Raw genomic sequence first — 25,179 nt, 5'->3', positions numbered from 1 at the left:
TTCTCCAGGCAAGAACACTGGAGTGGGTTGCTATTTCCTTCTCCAGTGCATAAAAGTGAAAAGTGAAAGTGAAGTCGCTCAGTCATATTCGACTCTTAGCGACCCCGTGGTCACCCACCAGGGTCCTCCGTCCATGGGATTTTCCAGGCAAGAGTACTGGAGTGGGGTGCCAAATGGATCCTAATTAAACTCAAAAGTTTTGCACAGCAAAGGAAACCATCAACAAGATGAAAAGACAACTCACAGAATGGGAAAAAACATTTGCAAATTAGGCAATTGACAAGATATTAATCTTCAGAATTTATAAACAACTCATGCAACTCAATATAAAAAAAACCCAATCAAAAAATGAGCAGAAATCCTAAGTAGACATTGCTCCAAAAACATACAAATGGACAAGAGGCACAGGAAAAGATGTACAACATCGCTAACTATGAGAAATGCAAATAAAAACTACAATGAAATACCACCTCATACCGGTCAGAATGGCCATTATAAAAAAATTTACAAACAGTAAGTGCTGGAGAGTATATAGAGAAGAAGGAACACTCCTAAACTATTGATTGGAATGTAAATTGGTATAGCCACTTTGGAGAACAGTATCAGATCAGATCAGATCAGTCGCTCAGTTGTGTCCGACTCTTTGCGACCCCATGAATCACAGCACGCCAGGCCTCCCTGTCCATCACCAACTCCCGGAGTTCAATCGTCCATCGAGTCAGTGATGCCATCCAGCCATCTCATCTTCTGTCGTCCCCTTCTCCTCCTGCCCCCAGTCCCTCCCAGCATCAGAGTCTTTTCCAACGAGTCAACTCTTTGCATGAGGTGGCCAAAGTACTGGAGTTTCAGCTTTAGCATCATTCCTTCCAAAGAAATCCCAGGGCTGATCTCCTTCAGAATGGATTGGTTGGATCTCTTTGCAGTCCAAGGGACTCTTAAGAGTCTTCTCCAACACCACAGTTCAAAAGCATCAATTCTTCGGCACTCAGCCTTCTTCACAGTCCAACTCTCACATCCATACATGACCACAGGAAAAACCATAGCCTTGAGTAGACGAACCTTTGTTAGCAAAGTAATGTCTCTGCTTTTGAATATGCTATCTAGGTTGGTCATAACTTTCCTTCCAAGGAGTAAGCATCTTTTAATTTCATGGCTGCAGTCACCATCTGTAGTGATTTTGGAGCCCAGAAAAATAAAGTCTGACACTGTTTCCACTGTTTCCCCATCTATTTCCCATGAAGTGATGGGACCGGATGCCATGATCTTTATTTTCTGAATGTTGAGCTTTAAGCCAACTTTTTCACTCTCCACTTTCACTTTCATCAAGAGGCTTTTGAGTTCCTCTTCACTTTCTGCCATAAGGGTGGTGTCATCTGCATATCTGAGGTTATTGATATTTCTCCCAGCAATCTTGATTCCAGATTGTGTTTCTTCCAGTCCAGCATTTCTCATGATGTACTCTGCATAGAAGTTAAATAAACAGGGTGACAATATACAGCCTTGACGAACTCCTTTTCCTATTTGGAACCAGTCACAGAGGTTCCTTAAAAATCTAAAAATAGAGCTACTATGCATGCATGCATGAAAAGTCACTTTCAGTCATGCCCAACTCTTTGCAACCCTGTGGGCTGTATCCCACTAGGCTTCTCTGTCCATGGGATTCTCCAGGCAAGAATACCAGAATGAGTTAGCATGCCCTCCTCCAGGGGATCTTCTGATCCAGGGATCAAACCAGGATTTCTTGCATCAGCAGGCAGGTTCTTTACCACTAGTGCCACCTGGGAAGCCCAGAGCTACCAAATGACCCAGCAATCCCACTCCTGGGCATATATCCAGAGAAAACCATGGTTCCAAAGGGTATATACACCCCAAAGGCATTGCTGCCTACAAGAGCCAAGTCATAGAAGCAACCTAAATGCCCACAGACAGATGAATGGATAAAGAAGATGTGGTATATATACTCTTTTCAGGAACCAAAAAAAGAAAATATAATGCCATTTGCAGCAACATGGCATTTGCAACAACATGGATAGACATGAAGATTATCATACTAAGTGAAATATTAGAAGAAGATATCATATGATATCATTTCTATGCAGAATCTAAAAAATGATAAAAATAAGTTTATTTACAAAACATAAATATACTAACAGACTTAGAAAACAAACTTACGGTTACAAAAAGGGGAACGATGGAGGCAAGAGGGATACATTGAAAGTTTGGGAATGACAAATATACACTATTATATATGAAATAGCCTTCCCTGGTAGCTCAGTTGGTAAAGAATCTGACTGCAGTGCAGGAGACCTGGGTTTGATCCCTGGGTCAGGAAGATCCCCTGGAGAAAGAAATGGCAAATCACTCCAGTATTCTTTCCTGGAAAATCCCATGCACAGAGGATCCTGGTGGGCTACCCATGGGATTGCCAGAGTTGGACACAACTTAGCAACTAAACACCACCATATATGAAATAGATAACCAAGAAGGACCTACTGGGTAGCACAGGGAACTCTGCTTGATAATCTGTAATAACGTATATGGGAAAACAATTTGAAAAAATTGATATATTTATGTGTATAACTGAACCACTTTGCTCTACACTTGAAACTAACACAACATTGTAGATCAACTATATTCCAACATAAAATAAAAATTGTTTAAAAATTGACAATGGACTTGAACTAAAATTTGTCCAAAGGAAATATGCAAATGGCCAATAAGCCCACAAAAATATGCTCAACACCACTAATCATTAGGGAAAAGCGAATCAAAACTACAATAGATAACCACTTTGTATCCATTAGAATGGCTATTATCTCTAAACTAGAAAATAGCAAGTGTTGGCAAGAGTGTGAAAAACTGGATTTCTGTGCACTGCTACTGGGAATGTGAAAGGGTGCAATTGCTATGACAAATAGTATGGTGTCTTCAAAAAATTAAAAATAGAATTACCAAAATACCTAGCAGGGTATTTCTCCAAAGGGATAAGAAGCATGAACAGATTTTTGTACATTCATGTTCATAGCAGCATTAACACAATAAGTAATAGATGGAAGCAACCCAACTTTCCATCAACAAATGAACAGATAAACAAAATGTGATACATACATATAATACAAAGAAGGAAATGGCAACCTACTCCAGTATTTTTGCCTGGAAAATCCCTTGAACAGAGGAGCCTGGCAGGCTACCGTCCATGGAGTCTCAGACTTGGACATGACTAAGTGACTGAGCATATATATATATATAAACATAATTCAGGCTTTAAATGGAAGGAAATTCTGTCACCTGCATAAGAATGCAGGCATGGATGAATCTTGAAGACATTATGCTACATTAAATAAGCCAGTAACAAAAATTACTATATGATTTCATTTAGATGAGGTACCTAGAAACATAGGTAAATTTATGTTTCATTTAGAAACATAAATTCATAGAGACATAAAGTAGAATAGTGGTTTCCACAGGCTGCAAAGAAAAGGGAAATGCTTTTATTTAATGTGTATGGTGGTTCAGTTTTGCAAGATGTAAAGAGTTTCAGAGACTGGTTTCACAACAATGTGAATGCATCTCTAACACTACTAAACTATACACTTAAGAATATAAAGGCTGAAAGTTTAAAACTCCTAGAAAAAAACTTAGGGAAAAGGTTTTTTGACATTGGTCTTGGCAATGGTTTCTTAGATAAGGCCTCCCAAGAACAAAGGTAACAAAAATCTAAAAAAATTAGAGGGATTACACCAAACTAAAATCCTCTGTACAGCAAAGAAAGCAATCAATAAATTGAAAAGGTAACTCACACGATAGGGAAAAATGTTTATAAACCATACATCTGATAAGGGTTTAATATCCAAAATATATGTGCTATTCTTAGAATTCAACAGCAGAAAAGCAAACAGTCCAATTAAAAAATGGACAAAGGACTTGAATAGATATTTTCCCGAAGAAGACATTCAGATGACAATAAGTAGATGAGAAGGTACTCAACATCACTAATCGTCATGAAAATGCAAATGAAAACCACAATGCAATATCACCTCTCATCTCATTGAATGGCTATGATCATACAAACAAGAGAAAACAAAAACAAATGTTGGTGAGTAGTGAAAAAAAAGAACCCTTTAACACTGTTCTTTGAAACATAAATGGTACAGCCATTATGGAAAATACTATGGCGGGTCCGCAAAAAATTAAAAATAGACCTACTTTAAGGTCCAGAAATTCCACTCTTGACTACATACCCAAAGCAAGTTAATACCTTCAAGAGATATCTGGAGTCTCTCATTCATTTCTGCATTATTCACTATTACCAAGACTTAAAACAACCTGCTGCTGATAATTTGCTTCAGTCATGTCCGATTCTGTGCGACCCCATAGATGGCAGCCTACCAGGCTCCCCCACTCCTGGGATTCTCTAGGCAAGAACACTGGAGTGGGTTGCCATTTCCTTCTCCAATGCATGAAAGGAAAAGTGAAAGTGAAGTTGTTCAATCGTTTCCGACTCTTCGTGACCCCATGGACTGCAGCCTACCAAGCTCCTCCACCCATGGGATTTTCCAGGCAAGAGTACTGGAGTGGGGTGCCATTGCCTTCTCCATAAAACAACCTAGACATCCTTCAATGTATGGATGGATTAGTAAACTACACACATGTGTATACACAATGGAATATTATTTAGCCAAAAAAAAAAAATCCTGCCATTTGAAAAATCATGAATGAATCAGGAGAGCATTAACTAAAAATCTACACAGAAACAAGATAATATATGGTATTACTTACAACTGAAAAAAAATTTTAAAGGGACTAATTCGGAGAAATAGAATAGAGTGGTGGTTGCTAGGGACTGGGGAGAGGGGAAAATGGGTAGGTATAAGACAAAGGGTACAAACTTTCAGTTGTAATTAAATATGTTCTGAAGATCTAATATACAGCATGATAAATAGAGTTAATAATATGGTATTGTATATCTGAAATTTGTTGAGGGTTGCTGCTAAGTATCCTTACCCTCTGAGAATTGAAGTTTGTGAGGTGATGGATGTGTTATTACCTTGATCTTGGTAGTCACTCTGCAATATATATGTATATTAAATTATCACACTGCATGAATGCTTTATGTAAATAATAATATTTATACATTTTATCACAACAAAAATGTTGAAAATATCTATGATGTATAAATAAGCGTAAATTTTTATTTAAATCTTCCTCCCTAAATTGAATTTCCAAATATTCATATAAAGTTACATTGAATAGTGGCATCAATTATTAGTTGTATAATCTTGAGCAGGTTATTTAACCTCATTGTCCTCCATTTCCTTTTTAGAAAACAGGAAACTAACAACACCTACCTCACAGACTTATATTCAGGACTGCTAATATGCTACCCACTCCAGTATTCTTGAGCTTCCTTTGTGGCTCAGCTGGTAAAGAATCCACCTGCAATGTGGGAGACCTGGGTTTGATCCCTGGGTTGGGAAGATCCCCTGGAGAAGGGAAAGGCTACCCACTCCAGTATTATGGCCTGAAGAATTCCATGGACTCTATAGTCCATGGGGTTGCAAAGAGTTGGACAGGACTGAGTGACTTTCACTGTCATGCATATTGGCACTGGTGAAGTGCTTAGAACATTGTCTGCCACAGATTAAACACAATAAATGGTAGTTACCATTTTCAGTATTGTAGCTACATAACCACATGTCCTTGCTTTTTTAGGATTTTTCTGATGATGGCTAAGTTTGATAAAAGTTAGAATTATGATGATCAAAAAATTATCTTGATGTTCTTTCTACTCTGAGTTAAGAGGAGTCCCCAAACAGTCCAAGGGAACACTCTTTATCATGAGTGTGTCCCACAACTTCTTTGTGTGTGCTCAGTCATGTCTGACTCTTTGTGACTCTGTGAACTGTAGCCCACCAGGTTCCTCTGTCCATGGGATTCTCCAGGCAAGAATAGTGGAGTGGGTAGCCATTCCCTTCTCCAGGGGATCTTTCCGAGCCAGGGATCGAACCCGGGTCTCCTGAATTGCAGGCAGATTTTTTACTGCCTGAGCCACTAGGGAAGCCCCACAACTTCTTTAGTTAGAAGAACTACATGGCTAAGAAAAGAGGAGATTGGAGTGGGGGTATAGTTGACCTGCAGTGCTGCCTGGGGAAGAAGGAGCCCCATGGAAGCTAAGGGAACAGCAGGAGGGTTCAGCCCAGAACAAGACCAAAACACTTCGGCTGTCACAGGGCTGGGATGATGAGCAAGAGGTGGTCACTGACTCCTCTGAAGGGGCCACTCAGTCCTCTGAGCCCTCAACCCAACCAAGGCCAACCCAAACACTGAGTCAGAGACCAGATTTCTATGCCGTGTGTGAACCGCACAGTGAGGGACTCCCCTCATAATCGATCACCTTCTATATATAAAATGTGGCAATCACCATTCATGGTTCAACATAGGGCACAGACACTGATGATTTCATTGATGACACTGAGGGAGACAGGGAAAAGTAGATGACGGCTTTGTTTGCTGGGACTGAAAGACAGTACGTTACCCTGAAATCCACCGTAATTCTATGAAACTAACAATATGAGTGTTCAGAAAACCAGTAGGGCATTTTTTTAAAGGCGATCCAAACTTCATCCCAAACTAAGGGGAGAGCAAGATGCACTGATTTGTTTCCAAATCAAGACTACTTTTTATTTGCTGATCAAAAACTCAAAGAAAATTAAGTAAAATAAATTGAAGGAAGAAAGAGCTGTATGGACAAATGAGAAGCTTATTCAATTTATGACCCTGTGTAGTAAACAGAGTTACTGTGGATTGCCTGATTACGTTTTTGGTTTCTTGATACAGATATATTTTTTGCCTTGAATTGTTCTGCTCCAGTGCTACTTGGTGGTGTCTCTCTTTGGCTTCAGAAGTGTTCTAGGACATTCCAAAATAACACAAGGATCACTGAGATAAACAAGAAAATAAGGCGCATTACCATAAGGGACACAACCTGAACTGAGACAGGCACCCCTTCCTTTACTGGTCCTGGAGGGCCACTGTCGATGCTTCCTCCATATCCTACCTCCTCACAGAGCGGAGGGGCCCAACCATACATGCAGTGGCAGTTTCTGTTGCTGTTGCAAACTCCTCGGCGGTTGCACTTCTCAGGGAAACAGTCAAAATTCAGGATTGAGCTATTCACACAATTTCTATTAAAACATACCCGCTCCTTACCACAGGAGGTACCATCATTTATCACACCCAGGTCAGGTAACCCCATAGGTACCATGGCTAGATGATAGCCAATGCCCCAGCACATGAGATTTTCTTCATGCAGATGAGTGGATATTAGGATGGTGTGATCTGGCATATCAGGGAGGGTTTCGACATTTATACACTGTAGCCTGCCACATAAGGATCTTTCTTTGGGACACTTTTTATACTTACGAACTCCTATAATGCCACAGTTCCCATATTGATCACCTATTACATTAACTGCATCATAGCACTGATGAGGAGCATCCTTGGCATCAAGTCCAAAAATTTTTTGGCACTGCATATACCTGGATTGACAACTCTGTTTGAAACAGTGGGCTTCGTACTTGCAAGGGGTTCCATCCTGCTTATAAGTATCACTTGGACAGAAAGCTGAGGTCCCATTGCAGTACTCTGCAAGGTCACATTCATTTTCTTCCACCCGACACATGTATCCAGATGGACGAAATCGACAGTTATGACAACAAAGTCCAATATTACAGCTGGCACCTTGTTTGAATTTACAATCTGGTTGACAACACCCATCTTCTTTACACTCCTCTGTCGAACCACAATCACATTCCTCATTCTCTTCCACAATTTTGTTTCCACATCTCTTAACCACATAGCCTAGGCCTGGGAGATTATTTAGACAGTTTAATCCTGAACTTACATGTGCATAAAATTCGGCATAACTACAATTACTAAACCCAGTTCGTCCAGTGCCCATGATACAACTGTGCCTGCCCTTACACTGGCAGTATTCAGGGTCATGGGTCATCCCCACACTGTGGCCCAGAACGTGAGCAGTCCAAGTGGCGGGGCCAAGGAGGTTTCTATCTAGCACAGAACTTGTAGAGCCAGAAGGCATCATACTACATGCACTTCCCCAGTGATGAGCAAGCGCATCCTTAAACTTTTTGTGAACATACAGGTGTGCCCAATCTGCTGGAATCCGAACACGTAGGTCACGTGACCTGTACTGCACAAACTGGCCTAAAACTTGTGATAACTCTGGGGAATTAAGTGCTATTTTGTCTCTGTCTGTCCATACTTCAACAGCTAATAGCTGTATTCTCATACGGACATCTTGAAAGTAAGAGTCTGCAATCGAAGTCAGAAGAATGGCATCATTTATGACTTGAGTAAGATTGGAGTTCAAATATAAATACCTACTGTTATCAAAGACCAGGGCTAATTCCAAGTACTTTTGGTGCACATATGACTCAGTGAAATCTGGAGTCCTAGCCATGTTCTCATGCTGGGCCATCTGCTCTACTGTTTCCTCATTAGTTAAGCCACAGATTTGATTGGGAATTTCCTCTTTCTCCAGGGGATATACCATGTGTTCAAAATTAGAAGAAGCCTTGAAGGGCTCAATTTGGTAATGATTGGAAGCAATTTTCAGGATGCCTCGGAGACCTCCCATACATGTACTTATGGTAGCTTCAGAATCCGGATTTCCTTCAACCAAGCCCATATAGTTGCAGTCGCTGGGTATATAAGGGTGATCTTCCAAGAGTCTTCCTTGTTCTGTGAAGGAGAAAATCTGCAGATTCCGGGGCAACAGAAACCTCTTGGGCCACAGGTGAAGGACACGGTCCTTGCCTTTTACCTGCAGGAGATAGGACATGTGCCTGGCCGCTCTCTGCTCCCCTCCACGGAAGCTCAGCTTCTTGGGAATTGAGATTTCATAGGAGTCAAAGCCCCACTCAGGGTGAAAAAGTAAATCCTTGCCAAGAGAGTCAACCAGGAGCACCGCCAGGACTAGCGACCAGCCTGGGGAGAGGCAGGTCCTCACTGACCTCATGGCACAGCCTGTTCCCACTGGCTCAGTCCCTGCCACTGTGGCCTTGACAGTCAGCCTTCCAGGGACCTCCGCTACAGGCGCGGAGAGCAGTGCGTGCAAAGCTCGCTGGTGCTGTGTATGGGAGCGCAGCCCTGGGCCAGGCTGGGTCAGGCTGAGGCTAGCTGATTTCCCCTGCAGCTACACGCCCCGCCCAACGCATGTAGTTCGTTCTCTGGGCGGTGCCGTTGGGCGCACGTGGAAGAATCCAAGGAAGGTGCGCCAGAATAAAATGAAAAGCTAGACTGTTTGCGGATTGGAGAAGACAGAGAGCAGCTTGAGAAAAGGAGAAGGACTAAAGAATAAGAGGAACAACAGAGAATTTGCTAAAGGCTCGCTGTAATTTGGGCCATTTCTTGTTTCTATAGACTTTAGGATACACCCGATTTTCCCATGTGTTGATTTGGATGTCTCATAGGCTGCTGTGCCCACTTCATCATTGTGCTACTTCATCATTCCACTTTTCTGCTGGGCTCACTTGCGGCCAAAGGAAAGAGCATCTGAGGTGGCCAGAGTAGCACCAGAGCCTGAGAAAATAAGCGGAGACCCTACCTTCCCACCCCCACCCCTGGTAGCACCTTTGGTCAACAGGTGAAATGTGACCAGAGTTCAAGAAATGCTGCGTTTAGCAAAAGGAAGTTATGGAGACTTTAGTGTGAACTGTTGGAGGAACTGCAGAGGATACACATACCAAAAGGTTGTGATGTGAAATGGGGATTTGGAAGTCTAGACCACATTCAAGAAGTTTGATGTGACAGAGGGGAAAGAAACAGAAAAGAGGCTGGAGAGTTCTGGGGAGTTTGGAATTGACTAGTACCCACTGCTGTATATAAAATAGATAAGCAACAGGGACCTACAGTATAGCACAGGGAAAGTAAAAGTTGCTTAGTTGTGTCCAACTCTTTGTGACCACATGGATTATACAGTCCATGGAATTCTCCAGGTCAGAATACTGGAGTGGGTATCCTTTTCCCTACTCTAGGGGATCTTCCCAACCCAGGGATCGAACCCAGGTCTCCGGGAACTCTGCTCAATATTATGTAACAACCTAAATGGCAAGAGAATTTGAAAAAGAATAGATACATGTATTTGTATAACTAAATCACTCTGCTATATACCTGAAATTAACATGACATTCTTAATCAACTGTACTCTGATATAATATAAAAAGTTTTCATAAATAAAAATAATTTTTAAAAAAGAGAGATTGTTAGAGGGAAGGGTCCTGGCCATTCTCAAGCACTGGTATAAAGCTCCCCTCAGCCTCCAGCAGAGGATAGGAAATCCCTCAAAGAGAACCCGCTCAGGGGGGTGGCAAAGGAGGAGGCCTGTGTACTGTGGAAATGACCTGGTTGGAGATCCTGCTTTGAGTTCTTTAGGACATATACCCCAAAGTTCAACTGCTGATGGATTCCTAGAATTGTGAGTGTAATTAGCAGACAGTAAGGAAGGGCCTGTCTGAAGATTCAGGTTCCTAGTCAAGTCAGTTACTGAGCTGAGAGGCAATGGACATAAAGGACATGAAGAAGGGGAGAACTCAGCAGAGAGCTGACTAGGGACCAATGAAAGTTTCACTGAGTGTGCTGAGCTCCTAGTTCGAACCAGGAATTACAATTTCCTCAGTCTGTAAATCTGGCTAATGTTCTCAAGTCCCCAGCAGCCTAAACTGGGGAAGGCAGTTGGGATCTGTCTTCTATATTCATTCTACCATTTTCCTTTCCACCATTGCATTATTTCTTGATTAAAACACTAATTCTGAAGCTCCTATTGCTACAATATTATCTTTGGGCTAAACTCTGCAGCATCTGTTTGTTAACACAAAACTTTATGGAAATAGCCTGCTTAGACCTGTTTCTCTTTATTTACAAAAACTAACAACAATGCATATATATTATAAAAGGTGAGTTACATAGAGTAGAAAATGCAAGCCTTTCCTTTATCCTCAGCCTGCATCTGTCTTTAATAAACTCTGCCCACAGTGAAACAGAATTTTTAGGTATAATTCTTTCTCCATCTTAGGATATGCCATAAAATATAGATAGCATGTTATATTTAAAAATATTACATACTATTTTAGACATTGTCATTTTTTAATACACAATATATTGTAAATTATCTTCTAAGTCATTGATAATAACAGATGTAGATCATTTCTTTTTAAGCATACATGCTTTTCTATGTATGTATATACCATACTTCTTAGTCATTCATCTGTTGGTAGACATTTGGGTTGACCGCTGTGAATAATGGTGCCTTAAAAATGGGTGTGCAAATATCTCCTGAAGATCCTGCTTTGAGTTCTTTAGGACATATACCCAGACGTTCAATTGCTAGATACATGATAATTCTATTTTTAACTTTCTGAGAAACTCTATACTCCTTTCCTTAATGGCTGCATGATTTTACATTACCATCAACAGTTTACAGGCTTCTGTCTTCTCTGCATCCTTACCAACACTTATTTTCCAAACTTTTAATAGTGACCATTCTGATGGGTTGAGGTGATGTATCACTGTGGTTTGATTTGCATTTCCTTGCTGATTATACTGAAACTCTTTCATATGCTTATTGGCCATTTGTATAGCTTCTTTGGAAAAGTATCTATTCAAGTCCTTTGCCCATTTTTAAATCAAATTAATTTTTTATTACTGAGTTGAAGAACTGTCCTATATATTCTGATAGACGTGCATCTATCAGACTTATGATGTGCAGTTATTTTTCTCCCATTCTGTAGATTACCTTTTCACTTTCTAGTCAGTATCTTTTGGTTTGCAGATTTAAAATTTGTTGTGGTCATCTTCTTTATCAATTTTTTATTTTGTCACCTGTACTTTTTAGTGCCATCATAATGAAATCATTCCCAAATCTAGTGTCCTGAAGCTTTATTTCTGTGCTTCATTCTAGGAATTTAATAGTTTTTGTTCTTCCAATTAGTTCTTTAATCCACCTTGAGTCAATTTTTGTATATGTATAAGTAAAGTAAGGGTTCAGCTTTATTCTCCTGCATGTGGATATCCAGTTTTCCCTACATTATTAAAGAGACTGTCTTCTCCTTATTGTGTAGTCTTGATATTCTTGTTGAACATCATTTGGTCATATATGGAAGGGTTTATTTCTGGGTTCTCAATTCTATACCATATGGTCTATATATCTATCTTTATGCCAGGACTAAACCATCATAATGACTATCAGTTATTATATTTTACCAAGTAATGTCTTTCCATCAATTTGAAGTGTCTTTGGGGGATTTTTAGCAATGTTTTATGGTTTACCACTTTTTTCACCACTTTGGTTCAGTATATTCCTAAGTATTTTATACTTTTAAAGGCCATAATATCATAGTATTTTAGTATAATGGGCTTGTTTTCTTACTTTCCATCTCAGTTTTCTCATTGATTTTTGAGTGTTGATTTTGTATCCCATAAATTTGATGAATTCATTTGTTAGTGCTAAGAAAGGGTTTTGTTTTTGTTTTTTTTTTTTTGGTGAATCCTTAGGTTTTTATGTATATAAGACCATATCATCTGCAAACAGAGATTATTTAAATTCTTCATTTCCATTTTATATGTCTTTTATTTCTTTTTCATGTCTGATTGCTCTGGCTAGAACTTCCTGTACTATGTTGAATAGTAATGACAAGAGTGAATATCTTTGCCCACTTGTACTTGATCTTGAAGGAAAAGGTTTCCCATTGAGTATAATGTTAACTTTTTATTTATGACTTTTATTATCTTGAGGTAGTCTTCTTCCCTTCCTAGTCTGGGAGCATTTTTGTCATGAAAGTGTATTGAATTTTTTCAAATACTTTGCATCAATTGATATGCTCATATGTGTTTTATCCTTTGTTCTATTAATAAGGTATACTACATTGATTGATTTCTCATGTTTTGAGCCATCTTTTCATTCAGTATAAATCCCATTTGGTCATGGAATATGATCCCTTTAGTGCATTCTTAAATTCAGTTTGCTAGCATTTTCTTTAAGATTTTTGTATTAATATTCATGAGGGATGCTGCTCTGAAGTCTTCTTTCCTTGTTATTTTTTATCTGGTTTTAATATCATGGCAATGCTTGCCTCATAGGATGAGTTTGGGAATGTCCCTGCCTGTTCAGTTCTTTGAAAGACTTTAAGAAGTCTTGATGTTAATTATTCTTTAAATATTTGGTAGAATTCTCCAGTGAAACCCTCTAATCCTGAGCTTTTCTTTGTTGATAGTCTCTTGATTAGTCCTCAATCTTCTCACTGTTATAGGCATATGTATACATTTTATTTCTTTGTGATTCATCCTTGATAGGTTTTCTGTTTCTAAACATTTATCCAGTTCTGAAGTTATCCAATTTGCTAACATAAAATTATTCATAGTAGTCTTTTGTAGTTTTTACTTATGTAACATTAATTGCAATGTTTTCTTATTCATTTTTTATTTTAGATATTTGAGTCTTCCTTTCTTCTTACTTATTTTAATTCAAAGTTTGTCAATTTTATTGATCTTTTCAAAAAACCAGCTCAGTTCTATTTTTTTTAATACTATTTTTTATTCTCTTTCATTTATTTCTGCTCTAATCTTTATTTTCTCCTTCTGTCTGCAGAATTTGGGTTTGGTTTTCTTTCTCTTATTCTAATTTCTTGAGGTGTAAGGTACAGTTATTTATTTTAGATCTTGCTTTCTTTTTAGTATAAGTGTTCACTTTTATAAATTTCTCTCTTTATACACCTTTTGCTACATCCCATAAGATGGGATTGTGTGGCTTCATTTTCATTTATCTGCAGGTATTTTCCAAATTCTCTTATAATGTTTTCTTTGTCTTATTGGCTTTTAAAGAGTACATGGTCTCATTTCCACATATTTGTGGATTTTCCTGTTGTCCTTCATATAGTTTAAATTTTTAATTGCAAAGTAGAGTTTATTTACAATATTATATTAGTTTCAGGTATTCAGCATGGTGATTCAGTGTCTTTATGCAATATACTCCGTTAAAATTTATTACAGCTATAATTCCATGTGTTGTACAATATACACTTGTTGCTTATCTCCTTTTATATATATAGTGGTTTGTAACTCTGAATCTTCTACCCTTGATTTACCCCCTTCTCCCTTGTCTCTCCTCTTTGGTAAACAATAGTTTGTTTTCTATATCTATGAGTCTATTTTAAAGGTATATTTATTTGTATTATATTTTAGATTTCATATATAAGTGCTAGTATACAGTGTTTGTCTTTCTCTGACTTATTTCACACAGAATAATATTATCTTAATCTGTCCACATCACTGCAAATGGCAAGATTTCATTCCTTTTAATGGGTGAGTAACATTCCATTGCATGTACATATCCCACATCTTCATAAGCCAACCATCTGTTAATGGGCACTTGGGTTGCTTCCATGTCTTGACTATTGTAAACAGTGAAGCCATGAGCATTGAGGTCCATGTTTCTTTTGGAATTAGTGTTTTCATTTATCCCAGGTATATACCCAGGAGTGGAGTTGCTGGAGCACATAGTCATTCTATTTTTAGTTTATTGAGGAACCTCTATACTGTTTCCTATAGTGTTTGCACTAATTTACATTTCCACCAACAGTGTGTAAATGTTCCCTTTTCTCCACATCTTTGCCAACATTCGTTGCCTGTTGGGATTTTGATAATATCCTGATAGGTGTGAGGTGGTGTCTTATGGCTTTGAACTGTGTCTTTGTGATAATTAGCAATCTTGAACATCTCTTCATGTGCCTGTGCACTTGCCAAGGCCTAACGTGCCGTCTGCAGGTGTCTACAGCTCTTCCCAGACCAACTCAAGGTTGAGTCTTCTCCTCTGTTGTGGCTTTCCCAGACTTAGTGCAACATTGTGCCAATGAAGTGGACAGGGTTGGAGCATTCCTTAACCCGGGCCTGGGAATACCAGTGTTAGTTAGAGTTGAACCATCTGGGCTGCTGTCAGAAGTCAGGGCTGCTTTCATGATACTGTTTGAGCAAGTACCAACAATGACTGCTGCAATCCCAGCTGACCTCTCCCTGGGTCCTCTCTGTCTCCCTGACTGAATGAGTGAATGTTGCAGCCTCAGTTGTATCTGACTCTTTGTGACCCCATGGACTGTAGCCTGCCGGGCTCCTCTGTCCATGGGATTATTCAGGCAAGAATACTGAAGTGGGTTGCCGTTTCCTTCTCCAGGGGATCTTCCCAACCCAGGGATTGAACCTATGTCTCTTGCACAGGCAGGTGGATTTTTTTTTTTTTTTAACCACTGAGCTACCTGGGAAGCCCTAGGTGGAGTCTTTATATATAGTCACTAACCCTCTACAGTTATTGACCTATTAAATGTGACTTTTGAGTCAGGGCAACTGATTGTCAGACTTATTTGAATTTTGGTTAATTTAAATAGCCAATGTTACTACTAGCTGCCATATTAGCTAGCACAGTTATAGAAGACTCAATTTTCTACTTTCTAGCAGTATTTAATATCCAACTCTCTAATACTCGTTAGAAAAAGATGAGCTTCCCAGGTGACTCAGTGGTAAAGAATCTGATTCTCTAAACAATATTTTCCACTTACCTATGAGGGATAGATCCCAACACCAGCAGTGGATACCTGAAACCACAGATGGTAACAAGCCCTGTATATATATATATATATGTATGTATATATATGTATACTATGCTTTTTCCTATACATTCCTCCTATGATTTTAATTCATGAATTAGGCACAATAAAAGATTAACCAAAACAAGGAATATTAAAATAAAATAATTACAACAATATACTTGTTATAATATACACTTACAACAATATATGAAAGCTATGTGGTCCTCTCTCTCTCCTCTCTCAAAATATCTTACTCTCCTGTACTCAGCTGAACATATGAGATGATGCAATACTGACCCAGTGAGATGAAGTGAGATGAATGGTGTAGACACTGTGAAAGGAATTTTCCTTTAGAGTTGACCCTTGAATACACGTTTTTGAATTGTTGACTAATACAAGATTTTTGAAATAAATGCAGTACTACATGATCTGTGGTGATTGAATCCACTGGTGCAACAGATGTAGAACCAAGGATCCAAAGAGTAGACTAAGGGACTTGAGCATCCAAGGATTTGGGTATCTGTAGTGGATCCTGGAAGCAACTCCCCATGGATACCAAGGGACAAACTGTAGTAGTTTTGGACTGCAGTTGACCGCAGGTAACTGAATCTATGGGAAGCGAAACTGTAAATAATGGAGGACTACTATATCTATATATTGCTAAATGATCACCATAAGTCTAGCTAATACTCATTGCTACACATAGCTATCCTTTTTTCCCATGTGAAAACTTTTTTAAAAAATTGATTTATCTATTTTAATTGGAGGCTAATTACAATATCATGGTGGGTTTTGCCATACATTGACATGAATCAGCTGTGGGTGTACATGTGTCTCCACATCCTGAACCCCCCTCCCACCTCTCTCCCCATCCCATCCATTTGGGCTGTCCCAGTGCACTGGCTTTGAGTGCCCTGTTTCATGCATTGAACTTGGACTGGTTATCTGTTTCACATATGGTAATATATGCCAGAGTCCAGGTCCAGCAGCCAGGGATTCAACCTGAAGAGATGAACGGTGTCGGCGATGAAGCGGCCTCTCAGTTTTCTTTTGGACTGCCTGTTTATTTCAAGCTTATGATTCTCTTTCATACTTTTACAAAAACATTAGGTCAGAGGTTTGCTATTTTCAGTTCCCACTGACCCAGATTTATTATCTCCATAAATCATTGTTGCTCTTCAGAGTTCCTGCTTCCATGATTCTCTCGGAATCAGCCTTATCATCTATTATCTACCTCCTCTAACCTGTCCTATAGTTAACTTGTGATTACATTGTAGCTCATGCTACATTCCTCAGTTTACTACTTATCTTCCTAAATCCTGTTTGCCCCTAACATCCTGAGCTCACTATCTCTTAAAAAGGCTTCTAGCTATAGTGTCTCTAAAAATTCCTAACTTCTATAAGCAATAGTAAAATATGCTAACTTTACAACATTCCTTAAATCTTTAACTTCTAACTGTTTTATTTCTAAGCCCTAAATTCAGTAAACTCCTTTGCCATAAACATTCTCCTCACAAATAGGCTTCAGATAGCAATCCCTCCCATGGCCTCGAGCTACGGCCTATGTGCTCATCCTGGAACACTCTTTTGTAAAAGTCCTTGAACAAAAGTCAATGATTAACTTTATGAATTATTTTCTGAGCACAGTTGCAGAAGGCTTTGTGCCTTCTCATGCTCCTCTCAAGAACAATAAGCTCCTTAATATTCCTTTTCAGTCAACTCAGCCGAGGAGAGGAAAAGACAAGTCAGAATTACAAGGCCTAACTCCTTCATCCTGGGGCCGTGCCTGTGGAATGAGGAGAGGGGTCTGGGGCCATGCTTCCATTTTGTCAGTAATGCCTAATGCAGCTCCTGACAAATATACATGTTTCAATGCTATTCTCTCAAATCATCCCACCCTCACCTTGCCCCACAGAGTCCAAAAGTCTGTTCTTTATATCTGTGTCTCTTTTGCTGTCTTACATATAAGGTCATCGTTACCATCTTTCTAAATTCCAAATATATGTATTAATATACAGTATTGGTGTTTTTCTTTTTTTTAATTAAATTTATTTATTTTAATTAGAGGCTAATTAGTTTACAACATTGTATTGGTTTTGCCATACATCAACATGAATCCGCCACGGGTGTACACGTGTTCCCAATCCTGAACCCCCCTCCCACCTCCCTCCCCATACCATCCCTCTGGGTCATCCCAGGGCACCAGCCTCAAGCTTCCTGTTCCCTGCATCAAACCTGAACTGGCGATTCGTTTCTTATATGATATTATACATGTTTCAATGCCATTCTCCCAAATCATCCCCCACTCCGTCTCCCACAGAGTCCAAAAGACTGTTCTATACATCTGTGTCTCTTTTGCTGTCCCGCATACAGGGTTATTGTTACCATCTTTCTAAATTTCAAATGGCACCCCACTCCAGTACTCTTGCCTGGAGAATCCCGTGGATGGTGGAGCCTAGTGGGCTGCAGTCCATGGGGTCGCTGGGAGTTGGACACGACTGAGCGACTTCATTTTCACTTTTCACTTTCATGCACAGGAGAAGGAAATGGCAACCCACTCCAGTGTTCTTGCCTGGAGAATCCCAGGGATGGGGGAACCTGGTGGGCTGCCATCTATGGGGTCGCACAGAGTCGGACATGACTGAAGTGACTTAGCAGCAGCATACTGTATTGGTGTTTTTCTTTCTGGCTTACTTCACTATAATCGGCTCCAGTTTCATCCACCTCATTAGAACTGATTCAAATGCATTCTTTTTAATGGCTGAGTAATACTCCATTGTGTATATGTACCACAGCTTTCTTACCCATTCATCTGCTGATGGACATCTAGGTTGCTTCCATGTCCTGGCTATTATAAACAGTGCTGTGATGAACATTGGGGTATACGTGTCTCTTTCATTTCTGGTTTCCTCGGTGTGTATGCCCAGCAGTGGGATCGCTGGGTTGTATGGCAGTTCTATTTCCAATTTTTTAAGGAATCTCCACAGTGTTCTCCATAGTGGCTGTACTAGTTTGCATTCCCACCAACAGTGTAAGAGGGTTCCCTTTTCTCCACATCCTCTCCAGCATTTATTGCTTGGAGACTTTAGGATCACAGCCATTCTGACTGACATGAAATGGTACCTCATTGTGGTTTTGATTTGCATTTCTCTAATAATGAATGATGTTGAGCATCTTTTCATGTGTTTTTCTTTCCGACTTACTTCACTGTGTATAATAGGCTCCAGTTTCATCCACCACTTAAAAGTCATCCACTTAAAGGTCTTCTACCTTATGGGTTTCATGCCAAACTTTTGTCCTTCCTCATCCTATAATTGTAAAAATGTCTGTCTAATATGTGCTTTAACAAATTCTTTTAGTCCATCTCTGGTTTTTTGTATGGAGTACAATACTCTATTTTAGGGATTGTATAATTCTGTCTTATTATTGGAACAAATATTGAATAATCCTATAACTGATAAAGGGCATTATAAATGGTTTTTAAAATTAGAAAAAGATAGACAATCTAATAGAAAAATGAGCAAAAGATTTCTACAGGCACAGCACATAAGAGAACATTCAGGTAGCTAATAAACAAATGGAAAGGTTCCTAATCACCTTATTAAACAGAGTACTGCAAATTAAGGCTGCTATCTGATGCTACATCCATCAGGTCTAGTAGTGACTCAAGAAATTAGTAATATGAAGCTTTGATGAGGATATACAATAATAAGAACTATCTTACACTTCAGTAGCAATGAATCAATAAAATCACTTTAGATACCAGTTTGGCATTGTCTTATATAGTTGAGAATATGCTCTATGGTCCAGAAATTCCATTCCTGCCCTATAAAAATGTGTACAAATGTACACTTAGGTTAATGGATGTAGCAGTACTCCCCCAAATGGAAAAAAAGCCTAATTTTCATCAGTGGTGACTGAGGGAATGAAGCTAATGAATCTAGGTTATATGCAACAACATGAATGAATATTACAAACAAAACACAAATGAGCATATAAGTCAAATGTAAGCATTATGTGTAGGGATACATGCATAGTTGACAAAAGTAAATCAAGGACATTATGAGCAGAACTGTCAGGAGAGTTGTTACTTCTAGGCTGAAGGGAAAGGGCTATAATCAAGGAAGAATAGGACCAGGGAAGAGTATGATTCATGTAGCTTTTAGGGAGCTCTGGTTTTGGTAATATAATTCTTTAGCACTGTTTCAAGCTCTCTTGTGTATATTTTATATTGCACAAGTTTATAAAAACTTTATAAACTTTATAGTTTATTTCATATTACACAAGTTTATATAAAAGTTTTTTATAACATAAATTTTTGATCTATTTCTAAGACAAGACAATTAAATATGCTTTATCAATCATTAATCTTTAGGCTGACAGATTAGCATAAATTCATACAGATATTGTTGAAAGGATCGTGCTGATAGATTACATATGACTAGTGTTTTTCATACTGTTTATGCAGTTCTCAAGGGAAGAATGCTGAAGTGGTTTGCCATTCCCTTCTCCAGTGGACCATGTTTTGTCAGAACTCTCCACCATGACCCATCCGTCTTGGGTGGCCCTACATGACATGGCTTATAGTTTCATTGAGTTAGGCAAGGATGTGATCCATGTGATCAATTTGGTTAGTTTTCTCTGATTGTAGTTTTCACTCTGTCTGCCCTCTGATGGGTGAGGATAAGAGGCTTGTGCAAGCTTCCTGATGCGTGAGACTGGCTGTGGGGAAAACTGGGTCTTGTTCTGGTGGGCAAGGCCATCTGCTGCTGCTGCTGCTGCTGCTAAGTCGCTTCAGTCATGTCCGACTCTGTGCAACCCCATAGACGGCAGCCCACCAGACTCCCCCGTCCCTGGGATTCTCCAGGCAAGAACACTGGAGTGGGTTGCCATTTCCTTCTCCTGTGCATGAAAGTGAAAAGTGAAAGTGAAGTCGCTCAGTCGTGTCCGACTCCCAGCAACCCTATGGACTGCAGGCTTCCAGCCTCCTCCATCCATGGGATTTTCCAGGCAAGAGTACTGGAATGGGGTGCAGTAAGTCTTTAATCCAATTTTCTGATAAAGGGTGGGGCTGTGTTCCCTCCCTATAGTTTGGCCTCAGGCCAAACTATGGTAGGGGTAATGGCAGTTCTTCAAAAGAACTCATGCCAACACACCGGGCCTCCCAGGACTGTTCCAGTAGTCATGTACAGATGTGAGAGCTGGACAATAAAAAAGGCTGAGCACCAAAGAATTGATGCCTTCAAACTGTCGTGCTGGAGAAGACTCTTGGGAGTCCCTTGGACTGCAAGGAGATCCAACCAGTCACTCCTAAAGGAAATCAACCCTGAATATTCACCAGAAGGACTGACACTGACGCTGAAGCTTCAATAATTTGGCCACCTGATGTGAAGAGCTGACTCATTCAGTTCAGTTCAGTTCAGTTCAGTCGCTCAGTCGTGTCTGACTTTTTGCAACCCCATGAACCGCAGCACGCCAGGCCTCCCTGTCCATCTACCCAAACCCATGTCCATTGAGTCGGTGATGCCATCCAACCATCTCATCCTCTGTTGTACCCTTCTCCTGCCTTCAATCTTTCCCAGCATCAGGGTCTTTTCAAAGAAGTCAGCTCTTCACAGCAGGTGGCCAAAGTATTGGAGTTTCAGCTCCAACATCAGTCTTTCCAGTGAACACCCAGGAGTGATCTCCTTTTGGATGGACTGGTTGGATCTCCTTGCAATCCAAGGGACTCTCAAGAGTCTTCTTCAACACCACAGTTCAAAAACATCAATTCTTCAGTGCTCAGCTTTCTTTATAGTCCAACTCTCACATCCATATATGACCACTGGAAAAACCATAGACTTGACTAGACGGACCTTTGTTGACAAAGTAATGTCTCTGCTTTTTAATATGCTGACTTTTTAATAGCTGACTCATTAGAAAAGACTTTAATGCTGGGAAAGATTGAAGGCAGGAGAAGAAGGGGACACAGAGGACAAGATGGTTGAATGGCATCACCAACTCAATAGACATGATTTTGAGCAAGCTCCAGAAGGACAGGGAAGACTGGTGTGCTGCAGTCCATGGGGTTGCAAAGAGTTGGACATGACTGAGCGACTGAACAACAAGTATTTTTACTTCCATTAAAAAATTATAACTCAATGTATTCTGTCCCTCCCTATTTTTTCTCCTAAAAGATAAAAAAAATAGTTTCAAGTTTTTGAGATGGCTCTTATGATTCCTTATGTCCCTTTGCTAATAATTAATGTGTTATTATGCCAGCAAATTTGGAAAACTCAGCAGTGGCCACAGGACTGGAAAAGGTCAGTTTTCATTCCAATCCCAAAGAAAGGCAATGCCAAAGAATGCTCAAACTACTGCACAGTTGCACTCATCTCACATGCTGAATCTATCAGTCTGGGTTCCGTCAGTAAAAAGAAACTCTACCATAATTGAAACAGAAAAATGTAATGTAAAAAAATTATTAACTGTAACAAGAGAATGGAATGACTAGAGACTGGCTATTAACATGTAAAGACAACTTTAAAAAATATTGATTGAAGAAAATCGGGCTTCCATGGTGGATCAGATGGTTAAAAAAAAAAAAATCTGCCTGCAATGCAGGAGATGTGGGTTCAATCCCTGGGTCGGGAAGATCCCCTGGAGAAGGGAATGGCAACCCACTCCAGTATTCTTTCCTGGAGAATTCCATGGACAGAGGAAGCTGGCAGGCTACAGTCCCTGGGGTCACAAAGAGTTGGACAAGACTTAGAGACTGAACAACAACAAGTCAGCAAAGACAAGATTACAGAATTCAAATTAAAGCTCTATTTGCTCTCACCCAGATATTTGAGGCTGGGACCAGATGTGAGGATGACACTCTTCAAGGATGATTCTTCCTGAGGCACAAATGAAAGAACCAAACCCATTTTCCCCAATCAGTGTTCTCCATCTGGTCCACAGAGGTCTTCTAACCCATACCCTCAATTACCCAGTTTTTCCTCTGCTGACTTGGGTAGATAGACTCCTGAACCCTATGGCTAGAATACATGTAATATCCTTCACCATTTGGTTGGATTCAACTAATCACTAATAGAAAAGTTTCTGATTTCTTTAAAAAGATTTCTTGGGTTTTTAATGGCAACAAGCTCTAAAAATTTATATTAGCCTTGGGACATTTTTGGCTTCCCTTGTGGCTCAGCTGGTAAAGAATCCACCTGCAATGCAGGAGATCTGGGTTCGATCCCTGGGTTGGGAAGATCCTCTGGAGAAAGGAAAGGCTACCCATGCAGTATTCCAGCCTAAAGAATTCCATGGACTATATAGTCCATGGGGTGGCAAAGGGTTGGACTCGACTGAACGACTTTCACTTTGGACATTCTATGCATATAATCAGGTGGTCTATAAGCAATAATAGTGTTTTTTTTTCTTTCCTTGCTAGAATAGGATTTCCAGATTAACTTGAGGTTGAGACCATATGAGAGCTCACATCTGTATTATACTTTAAAGGAAATACATTTATACATTTATCATTAAGTATTATGTTTTCTATACAATGTAGACACTTTTTATTAGTTTTAGGTCTCTATTTCTGTTTCTTAGTTTATTCTATCTTGGTTTCTAATTTGCTGTTATAGTTCATAATTTTTATCATGAAGATTCAGTTTTGCCAAATACTTTTGTTAATTCTACTGAAATGATTGTATGAGTCTTGCTAAGGTGGTGACACCTAGCAATTGATTTACTAAGTGTTAACCATCCTTTCTTTCTTGAGGAAAAATTTAGTCATAGTGGGCTTATATTCATCATTGTGGATTTGTTGCTAGTTTCAGTTTGTTAATGATTGATTTATAATTTTTGTCTATGTTTCTAGGTTAGTTAGATCTATAATTTTCCTCACTTGTACTATCCTTGTAGGGTTTTTCTACCAGAGTTATATTAAATGCATTGATTGAGTTGAGGAGTGATTTTTAATTCTCTGGAAGGTTTATGATGGCACTGTCTGTTCTCTTAAAGTTCAGGTTATTGTTATAGCATCCAGGACTAACTATTTCAAAACATATTAGAATAAATTTGTTTGTATTCATGTTTATCTACTGTATCTGCCCAAAGATTCTACTTTTATTTCCCTAATGCTTGTTAGTTGTGCTTTCTTGTAATTTTATTTAAACATCTTTACTACTTTCTCTTAGTTATTTCATTAATTTCTGCTTGCATTGATTTTTTTTACCTTGTATTTCTTTAGATTTAGTCTGTGGTTGTTTCTCTAGTTTCTTAAACAAAATGCTATGCCAAAACAATCTTGAGAAAGAAGAATAGGTTTGGAGTGATCACACACCCTGACTTCAGAAATAAACCCATACACTTATGGTCAGTTAATCTATGACAAATGAGGCAAGAAAGTTCAATGGAGAAATGACACTCTCTTAAAAAATGGTGATGGGAAAACTGGACAGCTACATGTAAAACAAGAAAATTAGAACATTCTCTAACACCATATATGGCAATAAACTCAAAATGGATTAAAGACCTAAGTATAACAGAGGATACTATAAAACTCCTAGAGAAAAACATAGGCTGAACACTTTGATATAAATCACAGCAGTTTTTTGGGGGGATCCATCTCCTGGAGTAATGGAAATAAAAACAAAAATAAACAAATGGGATCCCATAAAATCTTTTGCACAACAAAGAAACCATCAATAAAATGAAAAGACAGTCTATGGAATGGAACAAAGCATTTGCAAATGATGCTATAGATAAGGGATTAATTTTCAAAATATACAAACAGCTCATATGTCTTAATATAAAAAAACTGAATCAAAAAGTGGGCAGAAGGCCTAATAAGAAATTTCTCTACAGGCCAGCAGACACATGTAAAGATGTTCAATATTGGTAGTTAGTACAGAAATGAAAATCAAAACACTTCACACCAGTCAGAATGGTCATCATTTAAAAGTCTGCATATAATAAATGCTGGAGAGAGTGTGGGGGAAAGGGAACCTTCCTGAATTGTTGGTGGGAATGTAAATTGGTATAGCCACTATGGATAATAGTGTGGAGCTTCCTTAAAAAACAAAAGATAGAGTTACCATATGATCCTGCAGTCCCACTCTTGGGTATATATCTGGAGAAAACTCTAAAAGATACATGTACCCCAATGTTCACAGCATTATGTATCATAGCCAAGACATGGAGGCAATCTAAATGTCCACTGACAGATGAACAGATGAAGAAGATGTGATATAGATTGATAGATCGATCTCATGGAATATTAATCATAAAGAAGAATGAAATAAGACCATTTGTAGCATCATGGGTGGACCTAGAGATTATCATACTACTAAGTGAAGTAAGCCGGACAGAGAAAGATAAATATGATGTGGTTATATGTGACCTCTAAAAAAAAATGACACAAATTAACTTATTTACAAAACTCACAGACACAGAAAATGAACTTAAGGTTACCAAGGAGGATAGATGGGTGGGGAAGGAGTGTAGGATTAACATATACACACCGTGTGTGTGCTCAGTCACTTCAGTC

General features: G+C 39.1%; 1 protein-coding gene across 1 annotated transcript; it reads right to left on the bottom strand.

Annotated features, from left to right (window-relative positions):
• Positions 1-6,898: 6,898 nt before the first annotated feature.
• On the bottom strand, positions 6,899-9,258 carry LOC129656402 (disintegrin and metalloproteinase domain-containing protein 30-like). The gene has a single exon (XM_055587086.1). It carries the CDS (start codon positions 9,038-9,040, stop codon positions 6,899-6,901), a length of 2,142 nt encoding a protein of 713 aa, XP_055443061.1. The 5' UTR covers positions 9,041-9,258.
• Positions 9,259-25,179: the final 15,921 nt, after the last annotated feature.

This window comes from Bubalus kerabau, chromosome 6 (assembly GCF_029407905.1).
Source record: "Bubalus kerabau isolate K-KA32 ecotype Philippines breed swamp buffalo chromosome 6, PCC_UOA_SB_1v2, whole genome shotgun sequence".
Classification (NCBI taxonomy): Eukaryota; Metazoa; Chordata; class Mammalia; order Artiodactyla; family Bovidae; genus Bubalus; species Bubalus kerabau.
This window is presented reverse-complemented; position numbering and strand designations above follow the sequence as displayed.